The 16,993-nt window shown below is 34.0% G+C and overlaps 1 protein-coding gene across 2 annotated transcripts; it reads right to left on the bottom strand.

Annotated features, from left to right (window-relative positions):
- Positions 1-652: 652 nt before the first annotated feature.
- LOC130806133 (nucleolin 2-like) lies at positions 653-8,886 on the bottom strand. Of its 2 annotated transcripts, none has more exons than XM_057671083.1 (20): positions 8,627-8,886; positions 8,500-8,542; positions 8,224-8,393; positions 7,456-7,554; positions 7,259-7,360; positions 7,053-7,175; positions 6,773-6,865; positions 6,470-6,595; positions 5,600-5,710; positions 4,990-5,088; positions 4,691-4,801; positions 4,493-4,606; positions 3,824-3,880; positions 3,413-3,504; positions 3,212-3,329; positions 2,673-2,761; positions 2,473-2,554; positions 2,272-2,363; positions 1,135-1,427; positions 653-936 (listed from the first exon to the last, which is right to left on the bottom strand). In XM_057671083.1, the coding sequence occupies exons 1-20, from the start codon at positions 8,657-8,659 to the stop codon at positions 905-907; spliced, it is 2,079 nt and encodes a 692-aa protein (XP_057527066.1). In that variant the 5' UTR covers positions 8,660-8,886; the 3' UTR covers positions 653-904. The 2 variants fall into 2 exon arrangements, with proteins under 2 accessions (XP_057527066.1, XP_057527065.1); XM_057671082.1 differs by having other exon boundaries at positions 4,493-4,609; positions 8,627-8,825.
- Positions 8,887-16,993: the final 8,107 nt, after the last annotated feature.

The following is a 16,993-nucleotide window of genomic DNA, read 5'->3' as shown; positions in this document are numbered from 1 at the left end:
CTACTGCTATCTTTGTTGCCCGCTTTACTTCTTTATAGCTCTCTTTTTTATGTTTCTGATTCTCTTCCTCGGTGCATGCTAAAAGCTCCTTAAATCTCTTAATTTTATCTTTTATCTTCTTTTGCATCTTCTTGTTCCACCACCACAACTCTTTATACATCTTTTATTTACCTGTTAACACCTGTAATATCTCTTTGGCCACTTGTTGAATGGTTTCAGACATTATCACCCACATATAATTTGCATCATCATCTTGATTTGCAAACGAATTAATCTTAGCTTGATAGGATGGTGGCTACATCCCTTTCAGACTTCCCCACATCTTTCTTAGCAATATTCTTTCTCATTCGAAACACCAACACTAATAACCTGTGTTGGGTTTCCTACATATAAACATTTTGAAAGGTCTTAACAAAAAAATTCTATGCAAATGCATAAATATATTCTTGAAAGATAAATGAATAGAATATGTGATGTTGCAAAAACAAGTAAAAATAAAGGGTTTTCCAAAGCCATACATTATTCTCTATCAAATAAAATTTAAAGGTATTTAGTATATATTGTTGAATACGTCATCGAACACAATCTTTCAAATCCTTTATTAATATAACTACATTATAAGGTTAAAGAACATATTAAAACAATGGAAAACTTTGCTAAAGAGTGCAATCTATTATAGTTGTAAAGTACTTCAACAAACATCAATTCGTCTCTATCTTCTTTAAAAACAGATAAATCAGCAAAACAAATATCCAAACTAATACTAGGTTCTCGCTTGAAAAATAGAATTACTACCACCTAATAAACTCCAAACTTGGCAAAATTTTAGAATAATAGTAAAAAATTTAAAAAAAAAAAAGTCTACTACATTCTGCAAACAGATGTAATCCATTTGAATAGTCGTCTAATCGTCATCAGCAAAGGTAGTCTTTTTTCCTGCATCCATGAGGTGAAAAGGTTCAGAGAACAAAAACATGTAGCCCACAATGAAATTGTAACACAAATTTATGAACCAATAAAGTAACAAAAAGATCAGATTGTTCTACTCAGCTTTAAATCATGCAGATTTATCTGATGTTGTAGCACTAGAGGGAAATACATTAAAAATGACGAGTTGGATAAGAAGAGATTGACCTGATGCAGATGCAGTAATCCTGTTGGGTGTTCCACGTCCTCTTCCGCGACCACCTCTGTCCCCACCTCTTCCACCTCCAAATCTACCACCACCACGTCTATCTCCAAACCTACCACCATCTCTCCCACCTCTTCCACTACCTCTTCCACCACCTCTTCCACCACTCCCGAAATCACGGGTTTCTCGTGGCCTCCCTTCTTGAACACTCAAGTAAAAACCTCCAAGCTCAGATCCATCAAGGTCAAATGATTTGTTGAAAGCATCACTGTCTGTGAATTCTATGTAAGCCACACTGCATAGCAAACCAAGGGACGCACAGTGAGATAGAATGATTATTAAGGGAACAGAAGCTTCATATTCACTGAAATTCCATTGGACACCCAAAATAGTTGGGTCAAACAAAACAAATACAAACATAATTCTTAAGACGCCAAGAAAAAGGGAGACACAAAAAATGGTTTAAGCAAACATGGTGAACAGACAACAATAATTCAAACAATGTTCAAATAAGTTTTAAGGAAAACAGAAACAAGCAACCCTCAGTTATGCTATTTAAATTGAAAATGAAACCGATGATACCGTGAAAATACAACAAGATATGCAAATTGAGGACCAGAGTTCATCAAATGATTAGCAATTTACATGAGTCCTAAACAAAGAAATATTGAAGACCAAACTAGAGCAGACTCGTGAACACAACACCTCAACTCCCAAAACATTTCAATGTTCCAATCAACAAAGTAAGGATAAAAAGGGTTGCAAGGGCCACACCACCAAGAATCCACATCTATGAAGATAGGGACCCGTAACACTAAACTATCCATTTGACCATAAGGCATTAAAAAGACCAATCCCAAAACTTATCAGAAAAACAACTTAGTAATTTTTTTTTTTAATAATATAAAAATTAAAAAAAAATTAAAAAAAAAAAACAGTCACCACAAATGAATTTCAACACATTGAGGAACTGTTGACTGTAGGCCATGGAATGGAATTTCAACACATGGAACAATCAAGAATCAGAGCAAAAAGAAAACTCATGGAGAATCCCAGCCAGATAAGTATGCCAGAACACAGAACAAAATTACTTAATAAATCAGTAAAGATCGGCAAACAAAAAATGCAAAACTACAAACCCTTTCAGACAATTATTTTCACGATCTGGAGGTATAGAGACCCTTGTCATATCTCCACAAGAACTAAAGTGCTTTTTCAAGGCAGTTCTCATCTGCGGGTGGATAGGAGACACAACATTAAATTTGAAGAAATTTATATAAGACTAATTTTCAAAATATAAACAAACAACATACTTTTCAATGGATAGGCCAGAGAGATACCTCATTCTCATCAGCAGAAGAATCAAATCCCTTGACAAATATTGTCAAGTTTTGGCCCCCACTCTTCTGATATGAGTTTTCTCTACATAACAAATCATTCAAAAATAATCAGATCATTCCTTTTTTATTTAAGAAAAAAAGATGAGTACTTTTTCTGAAGTATCAATATCAATAGATGAAAAAAATATATCACCACATACCTGGTGTTGGGAGTGTAAGCACCTCTCTCCCGAGCTACATCAAGTTTCACGGCACGAGTTAATAAAAGTTGACCGTTCAATTCTAGGGCCTGCACACGGGAAATCATATTTAAGACAGTTTTCATCATAGAATGCAACAGTAAAAACTGCATGACTTTTAAGACCCTCTAGGAAGTGACATTTACAGCCACATGGTGGGAAATATTAAATATTCCTCTGATTAGGATGGAAACCACAAATAATTAACTTCGAGTGATAAAAGACAGAACACAACTCGCCAGAGAATATACAGTAATGTTATGGGAAATCAGATAAATTGCCTAGGGACATCACACACAAATTAGAAGGAAACTCATTCTACTTTCGAAAGTAACTATAATGATCTTTATATGTATACACCCATCTCACCGTTTGACCAAGTCATTATGGTTTACATATTAGTCATGACATTAAATCTGCCGACACCATAAAGCCCAATACCAAGTACGGGATCATTTAGTATTCATTAACAAATCATTAGCAAATACGTATAGGCTCACCTTCTGAGCAGCTTCTGCTGTTGCAAACTCAACATGGCCAAAACCCTTGAATCTGCCATCAGGCTCATAGGAAAATCTAACATCTACAACCTCTCCTGCATCCTTGAAAAATTCCTTCCTGCAATCATGAAATAAAATTTGAGGCAATCTTTGAGATCTCAAACCACATCTTATCTTATTGGGGAAAAAATGCACACATACACATCAGTTTCTTGAACATCATAGGATAGATTTCCAGCAAACAACGTCTTTGATCCTGTAGCTTGAATTTGTGGGGTAGCAGGAGTTTTAGGCTGCACAAGAAATTAACGTGTTTAAAAGTACATTTTTCATGTACACATACCATTAGTATGAAGATGATGCTGACACTGGGCAACCCCAACACCAACACATATAGATAAATGTTTATTAACAATACCAAATCAAATTAAATATAAACTTGGGTGTTAATCAAACAAGCCAAATGATTGTTTGAAATCAATCCCACATTATGCCTCACAAATTAGGCATGAGCAATTTGTATCCCATGCTCAATGAAGTTTAATATCATGCACACAAAACGTAGATTAAAAAAGAAAATGGTTATATGACGTTATGACTTCAAATACATACAGTTTTTAGTGCAGATTTTTTGGGTTCCTCAGCATCAACCATCTCCACATCTTTATCCTGAAAAGAAGGAATGGAAGAGACCCTTCATGAAAAGGTATTTTCAATACATAAAAGGATGACACCAGTAATTGCACAAATACTGGACTGTTGGCATGATACATGAAAACAACAAATTTATTTCGCGAACCAAGCAGAACTAGCACCAACAAAAACCAAGTTATAAGTTTAGAGCAACACTTGAAACGAAATTCTTAATTAAACATATAATCATGACCAGTATATCCTGCAGATCTTGACCTTGAAGGTAGAAGGAATGCCATCAAGACAGACATGATATTTACACCATAATACACCTTGATTTTAGCTCACGCTAGTCCATAATCTAAACCCATTTTTAACATAACAAAGCTATAGAGATACTGTTGAACTCCAGGATGCGTTTAGTTGCTAGCTTACATGCATTTTCGGTCACACAAAAAATTCAGATGAACACTACTACACATAAAGGTACTCAAGACAAGCATCCAAAATGCTTTCACGAATAAACTCTGAAATATGACGAAGACAGAAATTCCATGCACTATTACAATTATTAGACGAACATTAGTAACAAAAAATTACTAGCGTTTATAAAAAAGAAACAGTTAACTAAGGCCTAAAATAGATTACCTTCTTTGGTGTCTTCATTGGCTTCTCATCATCATTTTCCTCTTCACTGTCATCATCACTCTCTTCATCAGAAGAATCTTCTGAACTACTGTTTTTCTTGGTGGCAGCTATTGCCTGCTAGCACAGCAAAGAAGGAACTCTTTGAAAAACACTAGATAACTATTCGAAATCGGAGCAATCAGACCGATAAGAGACTACCTTTGCTTGCTTTGCCTTGGGAGGCTCATCATCTTCAGAGCTATCATCTGAACTCTCATCACTACTACTATCTTTCTTAGCTACCTTTGAACCATTACTTACACTTGAAGCCTGATAAACAATAATAGAAATTAAGATGGGAGAAAATGGATTTGTGGAGAATGCTATGGTCTATGAATTTGAAGTTTTATTTTCCTCTCTTGTAGTTTGATACAACCACAGAACAAACAATATTATAACTCTTCAACAAAATATGACTCCACAGCCCACACACAGCACTGTGCAAATTAATCTCTCACCTTAGCAGATTGTGCTTTTACTGGCTCTTCATCAGAGTCTTCCTCAGAGCTTTCTTCATCACTACTGCTATCCTTCTTTGCAGCTGGCTTAGAAGCAGTCTGTATTATTAACTAAAGAATTCAGGTGTGCTAACAAGGAAAAAAAAAAAAAAAAAAAGCAAACACACCGAAACAACTACATAAAAATATTGCAAAAGAACATGACGTGGAAAATCAAGATGGGAGAAAATCATGGAGAATGCTAAGGATTTAAAGTACGATTATACTCTCCGTAGTTCAATGCTCACTCTTATTCTACCCATTAATCCCATTTATTTTGTCACTGTGCACTTATCACTCTTAATTTGTATTTTATTTTATATCTATAAATTAAACAGTCATGTGGAGTCTTGATTCATCGCAATACAAAGATTATTAATATCCATTTTTTATAATTTTTAATTAAAAACAATTAGAGATACCAAGGGTTTAAATGTTTCCTCGGCAATTGTGAAAAACTAAATGGGACTAATAGGATGTATAGGAGGTAGTATTAAACACGGAACAAACATCATTATTACTCTTCAACAATGACTCCACAGCCCACACACAGTACTACACAAAATCTAACCTTCTTGGCAGATTGTGCTTTTTCTGGCTCTTCATCAGAATCTTCCTCAGAGCTTTCTTCATCACTACTGCTATCCTCCTTGGCCACCTTTGCAGCTGGCTTTGCAGCAATCTATATTATCAAATAAAGAATTTCGGTGTGCTTACAAGGCAAACAATGCAAACATACAGAAACAATATACATTACAAAAAATAAACATGAAAGGGTAAATATTCTATTTTTCCTCCCAACCCTACTGTGAACACAAATAGATTGGAACAGAACCTTCCCTTTTACCTATAAGAAGAAGATCCGATTTGCATTCCATATTTATATTTCAAAATTATTTTAAAGGACCAAAAATAACTCTATCCCTAAGCATTTTGATTTCTTCGCTCCGTTATTATTTTAAAAAGCATCAAAAAACAGCACTTCATATTTATCATTGGAAAAATATAATCTAGCATGAAGTCAGTCCAAGTCATTGTACAAAACTGCCAGCGTTCTCGATTACATTAAAAACATAGTGACGCAGTTACGAGAGCAATACAGTTTGAGTACCAGAAGTTCATTCCAAATCCCAGTTATTTTTGAAAAAGCATTGAGAAACAGTACCTCATATTTAAAACCTTGACAATGCATCCGATACAATACGAAGCAAATTTATTTTTGCACTATGGTCTATTACTATATCTATAGAACTCAATCTCAGACCTTACAAGTTCATTCCAAATCTCCAAATCCCCCTTCCCCAAGAAATTTGATAATTTTTACGTTACCAGAAAAAAACATTAAGAAACAGTTCCTAATATTTCTCCTAGGGAAAAACGATCTGACAAGAGACCATTAAAAGTTCAAAGTGTCACTACTCACTATAACACATGCTCATACCTTGATCTTTTTATTTTTGGGCTCATCATCACTTTCCTCAGAGCTATCTTCATCACTTTCATCATCACTATCAGATTCTTTGGCTGGCTTTTTAAGATTGGCTGGAGCCTTAGTGGCAACTGCTTTCTGAGGCAATACAAGTGCAAACAAAGTGAGCCAAAAATTCAACCTTCAAACCATCACAATGCCCAAGCTCCAAACCAAATAGAACAACATCAAAGACTTATGCTCAAAAATATAGGAATATCTAGATAAACCAAACAAAGTAAATCAACAATTATGTATGCTTAACTTAGTTCTTACCTTTTCATCCTCAGATTCACTTTCATCAGACGAGCTATCACTAGATTCCACTTCCTTTTTCGTAGCTGGAGCAGACGCCTTCTTGGGAGCATCCTGCGATTTTCAGAGTAGAAAAAGTCAATAAATAGAATTATCATAACATGATAACCAGTGCACAATCTGTGTTATTAACTATTTACAACAGATACATTAACAAAAATGTCAAAGTCTTGATTACAAAAGATTAGGATTGGCTACAAAAAACTGAATAAGATTTCAAAATTATAATCCATGCACTCACATCTTCATCAGAGCTATCGTCGCTGCTGTCATCACTTGATTCAGCCTTTTTCTTTGCTGGAAGAGAACCACTCTTTACTGCAGCAGGTAATTTCTTGGCCTGGATAGCAGGTTTGGGTTCATCCTAGATTTTTACAACCATCAAATTCAAAGTTAAACGACAGCAACCATTACTAGTTCACCACATAATGCCACAAACAAACTTACCTCTTCATCAGACGAATCGCTATCAGAAGAATCATCACTTGATGAAGAATCTTTTTTGGATACATTTTTCAGAGCAGCAGCAGGTTTCTTCTTTGGCTCATCCTGCAAAAAACCACCATCAATTGGACTCACAATTAACTCCACAAAAATATCATATCAACTAATAAATATACACTCCAGAAAATTAATGAACTCACATCACTATCATCAGAATCATCTGAAGAATCAGAGCTGCTTTCCTTCTGTGATTTCTTAACCAAAGCAGAGGCTTTCTTTGGAGGTTGTTTCAATACAGCCTATCAAAACAGATTGACCATCAGCAAACCACAAATACATAAAACCATCAATTAAACAGCTCCAAAACAGAACTCGGACATAAACAATAAATAGCGTGACAACCTTTGAAAATAAGCATATAGAATCAGTTCGACCACCATAAATCATTATAGCTACTGACACAAACAACATCAAGAAAAATGATAAAAGAAATGAAATACAAACTAATGACAATACATAGAAGCAGCTAATAAACTCACTGAAAATAACCTAATTAAATTAAAAACCAATTCAAATTGACGTAAATAAACACAGAACACATCGAAACATCTAGCATATTCACCCAAAACAATATCAAAATGTTTTAGTAAACCCGGCTACAATATTTTTGAGTTATTGACAATAAACTTGACCCAATTAGGTCTTAGTAAATACACCAAAGTCAATAAACAAAACATCGATGATAAAACTTTTTTATCTATTATTATCCAATGTATAGTTTTAATCCGTTATGTCTTAAATTTCATACAATAAAAAATTCTAAAAAATTTAATATTCAGTGAAAAAATAAAAACATTAGTTGCTACGGTGGCCGTAGCAACTATTAGATTTCGGAGGTAGCATCAAATTAAGAAAAGTTAACTTTTGAAGGTATTATCATCCCAAAATAAAAAGATCAAAAATTTCACCCTAGGTTCGTCATCAGAAGAAGAATCATCCTCAGATTCACTGCTACTTTCAACTTTTTTAGGCTTTTTCTTCTCCACTTTCTGTTTAGCTATAACAGCCTCATCTCTCTCAATTTTCTGCTTCTTCGCATTTCCGGCTTTCGCTTTTTCATCTTCTGCGTTTCTCTTACCTAACCCCCACATACATAAATGGAAATTTCACATATTTAACTTGAGCCAAAGAACTCAAACAAGAAACGCGATTAATAGAGAAACCCATATAATCAAAGTACAAACCTTTCTTTGCAGATTGAACAACTGCCACAGGAGCAGAATCGACCTAGACATAAAAACAGTAAAAAGGTTAACATTGAAGTGACATAAAATCGAAAATCATAAAATTATGAGAATGAAAGAGACGAACTTTTGGGGTGGATTTCTTGCTAGACTTGCCCATGGCAGCTGAAAAGGTAGGGTTTAAGAAGAGAGAAAATGGGAGAAGATACAAAACCCTAGCGTGCGAAGGGTTTTACGGCTGGGATATACAGAGAAATATAATTGGGTCAGAGGAATTTATAAGAGATGAATTGGAAAGAAAGAGAAGCAATTAGGGTTTATGGGGTTTGGGCGAGAAATTTTTGGTATTCGTTACTAGAGCTGTTTGTTGGTGGTTATCCGTAAGGCTCGATTTATCCGGCTTGAAAAATAGACGAATTTCAACAATGTTTTTCAACAAAAATTAAAATTTGGATGGATTGCGACTTTAAAAAATACCCGCGAATATATACTTATTCGTCCGTTTAATTTAATATATTTTATTGAAATACTAAATCTATTTTTAAGTTACTCTAGTCTACTCATCTATTGTCTAATCTACATTAATAACGTTACTCATTAATTAATCATTACTCAGCTTAGTTTAATACTCCTATTAGTACTCTAGCCTACTCATCTACTGTCTACAATATGACTTAGGCTTTAGCAAAACCTAGGGTTATACACTACATTTAAAGTTCAAACTCAAAGCCCGCTTACCTAGTATTTTGAGAATGTTTATATATTTGGAGTAATGTATTATATTATTTTAACTGTTATTAGGACATAACTTTATAATTTGTATTGTATTTTTATTCTTTATAAAAGAAATGTCTATTGGGTTTTTTTGGGTCTTATCCTATGTGGAGAAACCTATTTTATGTGGAGCCCAAATGTCCACTTTTTATATCTCATGTGGGATTATTATTTTAGCTTCTCTGGGAAGCTTAGGGTATATGTGTTTTTTTTGCCCACCTTTCATAAAACATATCTTAGAAAAGCAGAAGAGAAGAGAAAAACAAAACCCTTCAAAAGGCAGCCCGTATACCACCAGGCAGCCTTCACAAAAAAAGCCATTTTCCCACGTTTCAACCTTTGGATCGTCCTATACTTTTAGAAGCCTGTTTGGGACACATAAGGCTTCATTTTGGACTGTTGGATCGTCGTTTTGAGCTTTGGTTCCTCGGTTACGGCTTCTGGACAGAACTTGTAGTTTTAGGTGAATTCTTCCTCTTTTGTTTCTCAATTTTAGCTTATTATGGTTGTTTATTCTTGGGTAGTTTGAGGACCCTTTGGAGAATTTGGATTGGATTTGTGTAACCTCCTTTTCATCATAATAAGAGAATTTTGGGTGGACTCCTAAAATCCCGTGGTTTTTACTCTTCACACCGAAGAGGTTTTCCACGTAAAAATCTTGTGTCATTCTCTTTGATTATTACTTGCTTTATCTTGTTTGATTGCTGATTTTTACTGTGGTTTATTGGTGATATTTAAGTGTGTTGAATTGATGATAAGTATAAATTTGGTGAATCAATTTGTCCGGATTATTTCCGCTTTTTTGTGTTATCAATTTGTGTAATTGGTAAATATTGCAAGTGTTCCTACCTCATCAACTGGTATTAGAGCCGGATTAATTATTAATTTCCTAATTGGATGGTAATCTCAACACTAGTAGGATGATTAGTTTAAATGGAACTAATAGTCATATGTGGAAATGGAAGATGAAAGACTTGTTGTATGTGAAAAGTTGGCATCTACATGTCTTTACCACTCAAAAATCGGATAGCAAAAGTGATGAACAATGGGAATTTGAGCATGAGCAAGTTTTTGGGTTTATTCGTCAATGTGTTGATGATAATGTTTTCAATCACATTATTGAAGAAGTTCATGCTAGAACCTTGTGGCAAAAACTTGAGTCGCTTTATGCTATAGCAAGTCTAGAAATAATTAGTTGTTCTTGATCAAGCAATTGATGAGCTCAAAGTACAATGAAAACAAGGCACTTTTCGATCACTTGAGTGATTTTCATGGCATTATTCAACAATTGTCGGTCATGGAAATCAAGTTTGATGATGAAGTTCGGGAACTTTTGTTACTTAGTACTCTTCTTGACTCTTGGGATACTTTTAGAATGACACTTTGTAATGGAGCTCCTTCTGGGAAGGTTACCTTATACTTTGTTAAAGTTGGCATCTTGAACGAAGAAATGCGAAAGAAGTCTCATGGTGTGTCATCTTCACAACCTGAGAAAGCTTATGTTGCAGAAAATAAGGGGAGAAGTAATAGTAGAGCTTCAAATGCTAGAGGTTTTAGTAAGAGCAAGTCCTGTGGAAAATTCAAGCACATGAAATGCAACTATTGTGATAAAATGGGCCAGTTGCTACAAGTGGAAAAGAGATAACAAGGGAGGTAAAGGCAAACATGTGAATTATCAAGATAAGAAAGATGATGATAAGGATGATCGAGCAGCAACCGTAACTACTAGTGATCTTGTCAATGTTTATGATAAAGATGTTGTTAATTTAGCTAGTTGTGAAACTAGTTCGGTAGTTGATTTTGGGGTATTGAAGATGGGTAGTGATGGTTTGACTCAAGTTGTTGGTGTTAGAGATATTTTCTTGGTGGCTGATAGTGGTGCTAAGCTTATACTTAAGGATGTTAGGCATGTTCCTGACATTAGGTTAAACTTGATCTGCACCAGTAAGCTCGAAGAAGAAGGCTATTGTAGTACCTTTTATGGTAGGCAGTGGAAGCTCACTAAGAGAAGGTTAGTGTTTGCTCGTAAGATGAAGCACTCTAGTCTATATTGGATGTAAGCCTCTATTTCTACTGATAAAATTAATACAACAGTTAATGATCCAGCACAGTTATGGCATAGGAGACTTGGTCATATGTGTGAAAGGTCTTGGATGCTTGATGAAAAAGAATGTGTAACCTGGTTTGAAGAATGCAAAGTTGGAGAGATGTCCACATTGCTTAGCAGGGAAGCAAAACAGAGTTTCTTTCAAGAAACTCCCTCCTTCAAGAAAGCCTGATTTTCTTGAGTTAGTTCATTCTGATGTGTGTGGTCCTTTAAAGGTAAAATCCTTTGATGGTGCACTTTACTTTGTTACCTTTATTGATGATTTTTCAAGAAAGCTATGGTGTTATGCCTTGAAAACAAAACATCAGGTGCTTGATGTTTTCAAGCAATTTTAGGTTCTAGTTGAACGATAGTATGGTAAAAAGTTGAAGTGTCTACAATCAGATAATGCTTGATGATTATTGCAAATCATTGGGTATTCGACATCAATTTACACCAAAGAAAACTCCACAGTTAACTGGTGTGGCCGAGAGAATGAACAGAACTTTGTTAGAGTGAATGGGATGTATGCTTTCAGAGGCAAAGTTACCTAGACACTTTTGGGGTGAAGCTTTATATGCAGCGGTTCACGTGATCAATTTGTCACCGAGTGTTCCTTTAGATAGTGATGTTCCTAATAGAGTTTTGTTTGGGAAAGATGTGTTCTATGATCACTTACGCGTCTTTGGGTGCAACGCCTATGTTCATATCCCAAAAGATGAACGATCGAAGCTCGATTCTAAGACTCGTGAATGCATTTTTGTTGGCTATGGAGAAGTTCAGTTTAGATATAAGTTTTATGATCCTGTTGAAAAGAAGTTGGTTAGCAGCCTTGCTGAAGAATAGTTCATCTCTTATATTAACAAGGCTCTTGCTCCAACGTCACGGATTGGTGGTGATCTAGTTGATTTGAGTTCACCTCCTTTGGTTCTTGCACCAATTCCTATTGAGGTGCAAGATGATGATATTGAGGATAATGAGCCTAAGGTAATATTCCCGTTGATGATGATAATGTTGAAGAAATTGATCATTAAGATCACCTTGAAGACCAGCCGCTTACTGCTCCTGTTGAAAGATCCGAAAGAGGTCATATTCCTTCTACTAGGTATCCTTCCACTGAATACATTTGCTTGACCGATGAAAGAGAACTTAAATGTTTTGAGGAAGCGATGGAAAGTGATAACAAGAAGCTGTGGATGGAAGTAATGAAAGATGAAATAAGTTCATTGCATGAGAATCACACTTATGACCTTGTGAAACTACCTAAGGGTAAATAGGCTTTGAGGAATCGTTGGTTCTACAAGCTTAAGTGGGATGAAAATGTTAAGAAGCCCAAGTACAAAGCTAAAATAGTTTTGAAAAGCTTTGAAGAAATTTTTGCACCAGTTGTCAAAATGTCATCTATTAGAGTTGTTTTGGGTCTTGCTACTAGCCTTGACTTTGAGATTGAGCAGCTTGATGTAAAGACAACCTTCCTTCACGATGACCTTGAGGAAGACATTTATATCCAACAACTAGAGGGCTTCAAAGTTAAGGGAAAAGAAGAGCATGTGTGCAAATTGAAGAAGAGCTTGTATGGTTTGAAACAAGCTCCAAGGCAAGTTTGACTCTTTTATGGGAGTGTAAGGCTTCAAGAAGACTGCTTTGCACGATTGTGTTTTTCAAAAGAAATTTGCTAACAATGATTTTGTTATTCTGCTACTTTATGTTGATGACATGTTAATTATTGGGCTGAATGTTGACCGTATTGTTAGCTTGAAGCAACAGTTGACCAAGAAGTTCTCCATGAAGGAACATGGGCTAGCAAAAAAACATTCTTGGCATTAAGATTATTCATGATCGAAAGGCTCAAAAATTGTGGTTATCACAGGAAGCATATATTCATAAAGTGCTTCAACGTTTCAACATAGATAAAGCAAAGCCAGTGATTACACCTCTTGGTTTGCATTTTAAGTTGAGTGCTCGACAAAGTCCTTCCACTGTTGAAGAGAAGGAAGCTATGCGACATATCCCTTATGCATCTGCTGTGGGTAGTTTAATGTACGCTATGGTTTGTATGAGGTCTGACATAGCACAAGCAATTGTTTTGGTTAGTAGGTTTTTGTCTAATCCCGGTAAAGAGCATTGGAATGTTGTGAAGTGAATTTTGAGATACTTACAAGGCACTACAGATTTGAAGCTATGTTATGAGAGTGATAAGCCTATCCTTGTGGGTTACTCAAACGCTGATATGGCTGGTGATATTGACTCGAGAAGATCTACTTCGGATTACTTAGTCACTTTTGCAGGGAGAGTTATAGCTTGGCAGTCTAGACTACAGAAATGTGTTGATTTGTTTACAATAGAGGCCGAGTTCATTACTACGACTTAGGCATGTAAGGAATTGTTTTGGATGAAGCGTTTTGTCCGACAACTTGGTTTCACTCAAAAGAAGTATATATGTGTTGTTTTGTGACAATCAAAGTGCAATTCATCTTGCTAAGAATTCCACCTTTCATACAAAGTCGAAACATATTGATGTGAGGTATCATTAGATTCGTGATGTATTTGATGCGAAGTCACTTGCTTTGGAATAGATCTATACCAATGACAATGGTGCCGATATGATGACTAAGGCCTTACTTCGCGGGAAGCTTGAGATTTACAGTGAGATTGCCGAGATGGAAATCACCTCCACATAGTCGTGAAAGGGAGTTTGTTGGGTTTTTTGGGTCCCATCCTATGGGGAGAAACCCATTTAATGTGGAGCCCAAATGTCCACTTTTTATAACTCATGTGGGGTTATTATTTTAGCTTCTCTGGGAAGCTTAAGGTATATGTGTTTTTTTCTCCACCTTTCATAAAACATATCTTAGAAAAGCAAGAGAGAAGAAAGAAACAAAACCCTTTAAAAGGTAGCCTGTATACCACCAGCATGCCTTCACAAAAAAGCCATTTTCCAAAGTTTCAACTTTTGGATCGTCCTATAATTTTAGCAGCCTGTTGGGGACACATAGGGATTCAATTTGGACGGTCGGATCATTGTTTTGAGCTTTGGTTCATCGGTTACGTCTTCTGGACAGTACCTGTTGGTTTGGGGTGAATTCTTCCTCTTTTGTTTCTCAATTCTTCCTCTTTTTCATCATATTAGAGAATTTTGGGTGGACTTCTAAAGTCCCGTGGTTTTTAATCTTCACACCGAAGAGGTTTTCCACGTAAAAATCTTGTGTCTTTGCCCTTGATTAGTACTTGCTTTATCTTGTTTAATTGCCGATTTTTATTTTGATTTATTGGTGATATTTGAGAGTGTTGAATTGGTCATCATCATCATCATCCTACCCAGTATGTCCCACTCATAGAAAAAACTATGGACAAGGTCTGGGGAGAAAAGGATGGCGGCAACTCATACCCATAAAGGAGAGCGCGACCAAAGGAGTTCCCCGGCTCGAGAAAGATATAGAGAGTGTGTTGAATTGGTGATAAGTATAAATTTGGTGATTTAATTTGTCTGGGTTATTTCCGCTATTTTTGTGCTATCAATTTGTGTAATTGGTAGCTATTGGAGGTGCTCTTACCTCAACAATGTCCGCTTATCCGGGGGTCCCGCCCGCTAAGAAAATAGGCGGGTAACGACAAAAAAATATGTCTACCCATGAACAGCTACACTCCTTACTCTCTTGTCAAAACTTATGGCTTTCATGTGACAGCACACCATTATTGATCATAAATATTAATAAAAGAACTAGAAAATAACACATGGTGACTTCTTAGAGTTTTTATTAATAAATTTAAAGTTAAATTAGGTAAGTTTGTTTTAGTATAAATATTAATAAAAGAATTGGAAAATAACACATGGCGACTTCTTAGAGTTTTCCCTAATAAATTTAAAGTTAAATTAGGTAAGTTTTTTTTAGTAAGACCATAATTGATTTCATGAAAATTTATTTTCTCAGTAAATTAAAACTAAATAAATGAGTATTAAAAGATTTCATTACATTAATTCTTTATACTATAATAAAAATTTTTAAGAAATTAATTGTTAAAAAAAATATTATACATGAGTAAAAAAAATTTTCAAAAATATATATATATATATATATATTTAAATTATTAAATACTATTTGTATTAGTTCAAAATTAAAACCAAATAAATTAGTTTATATCGACTCAAAATAAGCTCAATTGGTTCATAAATTAATTTGTTTTTTTTTACTTTATTGACTTTTAGTAGACCATAAAAAATTTCTATTGGTCAAATTTACGAGCTAAATTAGATCAAATATTTTAGTAAGTTATATTGTTATCCTAAGTAATTATTTTATTTAAATATGTAGTATTTACATATTTGTCTTAAAGTAAAGGGTTTTTTCTTGCATTATTTATTAAAAATTTTATTTATCTGTCCCTATACTAAATTTTATGCATTGCACAGGTTTCTTAACAAGTATAATTATATACATAGCCGTTGATCTAGGCAAAATGGGATATTGCCTAGTCTAGGGCAATATCATACAATGCTACTAAAGAACTGAAAAATTTCACATGTCGATTGCAATTTTATATAGGTTTAAATGTGATTGTGTGATATTTAAAAGATTATATTACATTATTTATGATTTAAGTATTAAAGATAGCAAATGAACACCATCAAGAAAGATTTATATTGTGTTCTCAAGAAATTTTGTTTATATTTTTACTTTATATCCTGTAAAAGCTCAAACCAACATGTGGTTTAGAGACCTTAGACAGCAGTCTATTTGTTTCTTGTTTCCTTAAGGCTCTCTTCCCTAGTGTTTGCACATGAAGAGTAGGTTAGTGTAACCCTTCTTAGAATTGGGTACTTCTTCCATACTAATGTAGTTGTTACGAAGGGTTAGAGCCCTTTGTCTTAGTGTTTTGTATTGTCTTGATTTTGGTCAGAATAAAAACATTTATTTTCCAAAAAAAAGTATTAAAGGTAAGTTTAAAAAAAAATTATTAAATCAAATCATACAATCATATCATATACATAGAACTAGAAAAATTCCCGTGTAAAACATGGATGGTATAAATATTTACTGATATGATTATATTAATATTATTTAATAATATCAATTTATGTAGAATATAAACTTAATCATTAAATCTTTGTATTTGTTATAATAATATAACTATCAAAACGAAGAAATAATTTGTTATACAATTATATTAACACATATATATGTGAAAATAAACAAAAAAATACCATCGATCAATAAAAATTTATCAAATTGATTATCTTTAAACTATATTGATGAAATCATAAAACCCAAGTAAAGAAATGTTCATTAATAGTTTTTATTAAATTTTAATTATTGCAATTTTAACATGTAATATAATACTCTATTTAATATTTATTATAAAAAGATGCGTTCTTCCTTTTATGATTCCATCATTAAAAGATTATAGATTTTCCATCAATATATTATATTTAAATTTAATTTGTAGATTTTTATCATGTATGATTAATTATATAAAATATTTAAATGAATCATAAACTATAGAAACTGAATATAACATACTACTATAATATAATTTTTGAGCTTAAGACTTAAGATATTGTGTATACGAAAATAAAAAATTAATATTTTATGTTTTTTTTTTTTGGTTGGATCACTTTAGTTTTGATAACGGTTT

The sequence above is a fragment of the Amaranthus tricolor genome, chromosome 2 (genome assembly GCF_026212465.1).
Source record: "Amaranthus tricolor cultivar Red isolate AtriRed21 chromosome 2, ASM2621246v1, whole genome shotgun sequence".
NCBI classification, from domain to species: domain Eukaryota; kingdom Viridiplantae; phylum Streptophyta; class Magnoliopsida; order Caryophyllales; family Amaranthaceae; genus Amaranthus; species Amaranthus tricolor.
The sequence above is the reverse complement of the archived record's forward strand: the minus strand, read 5'-3'. Positions and strand labels throughout refer to the sequence as shown.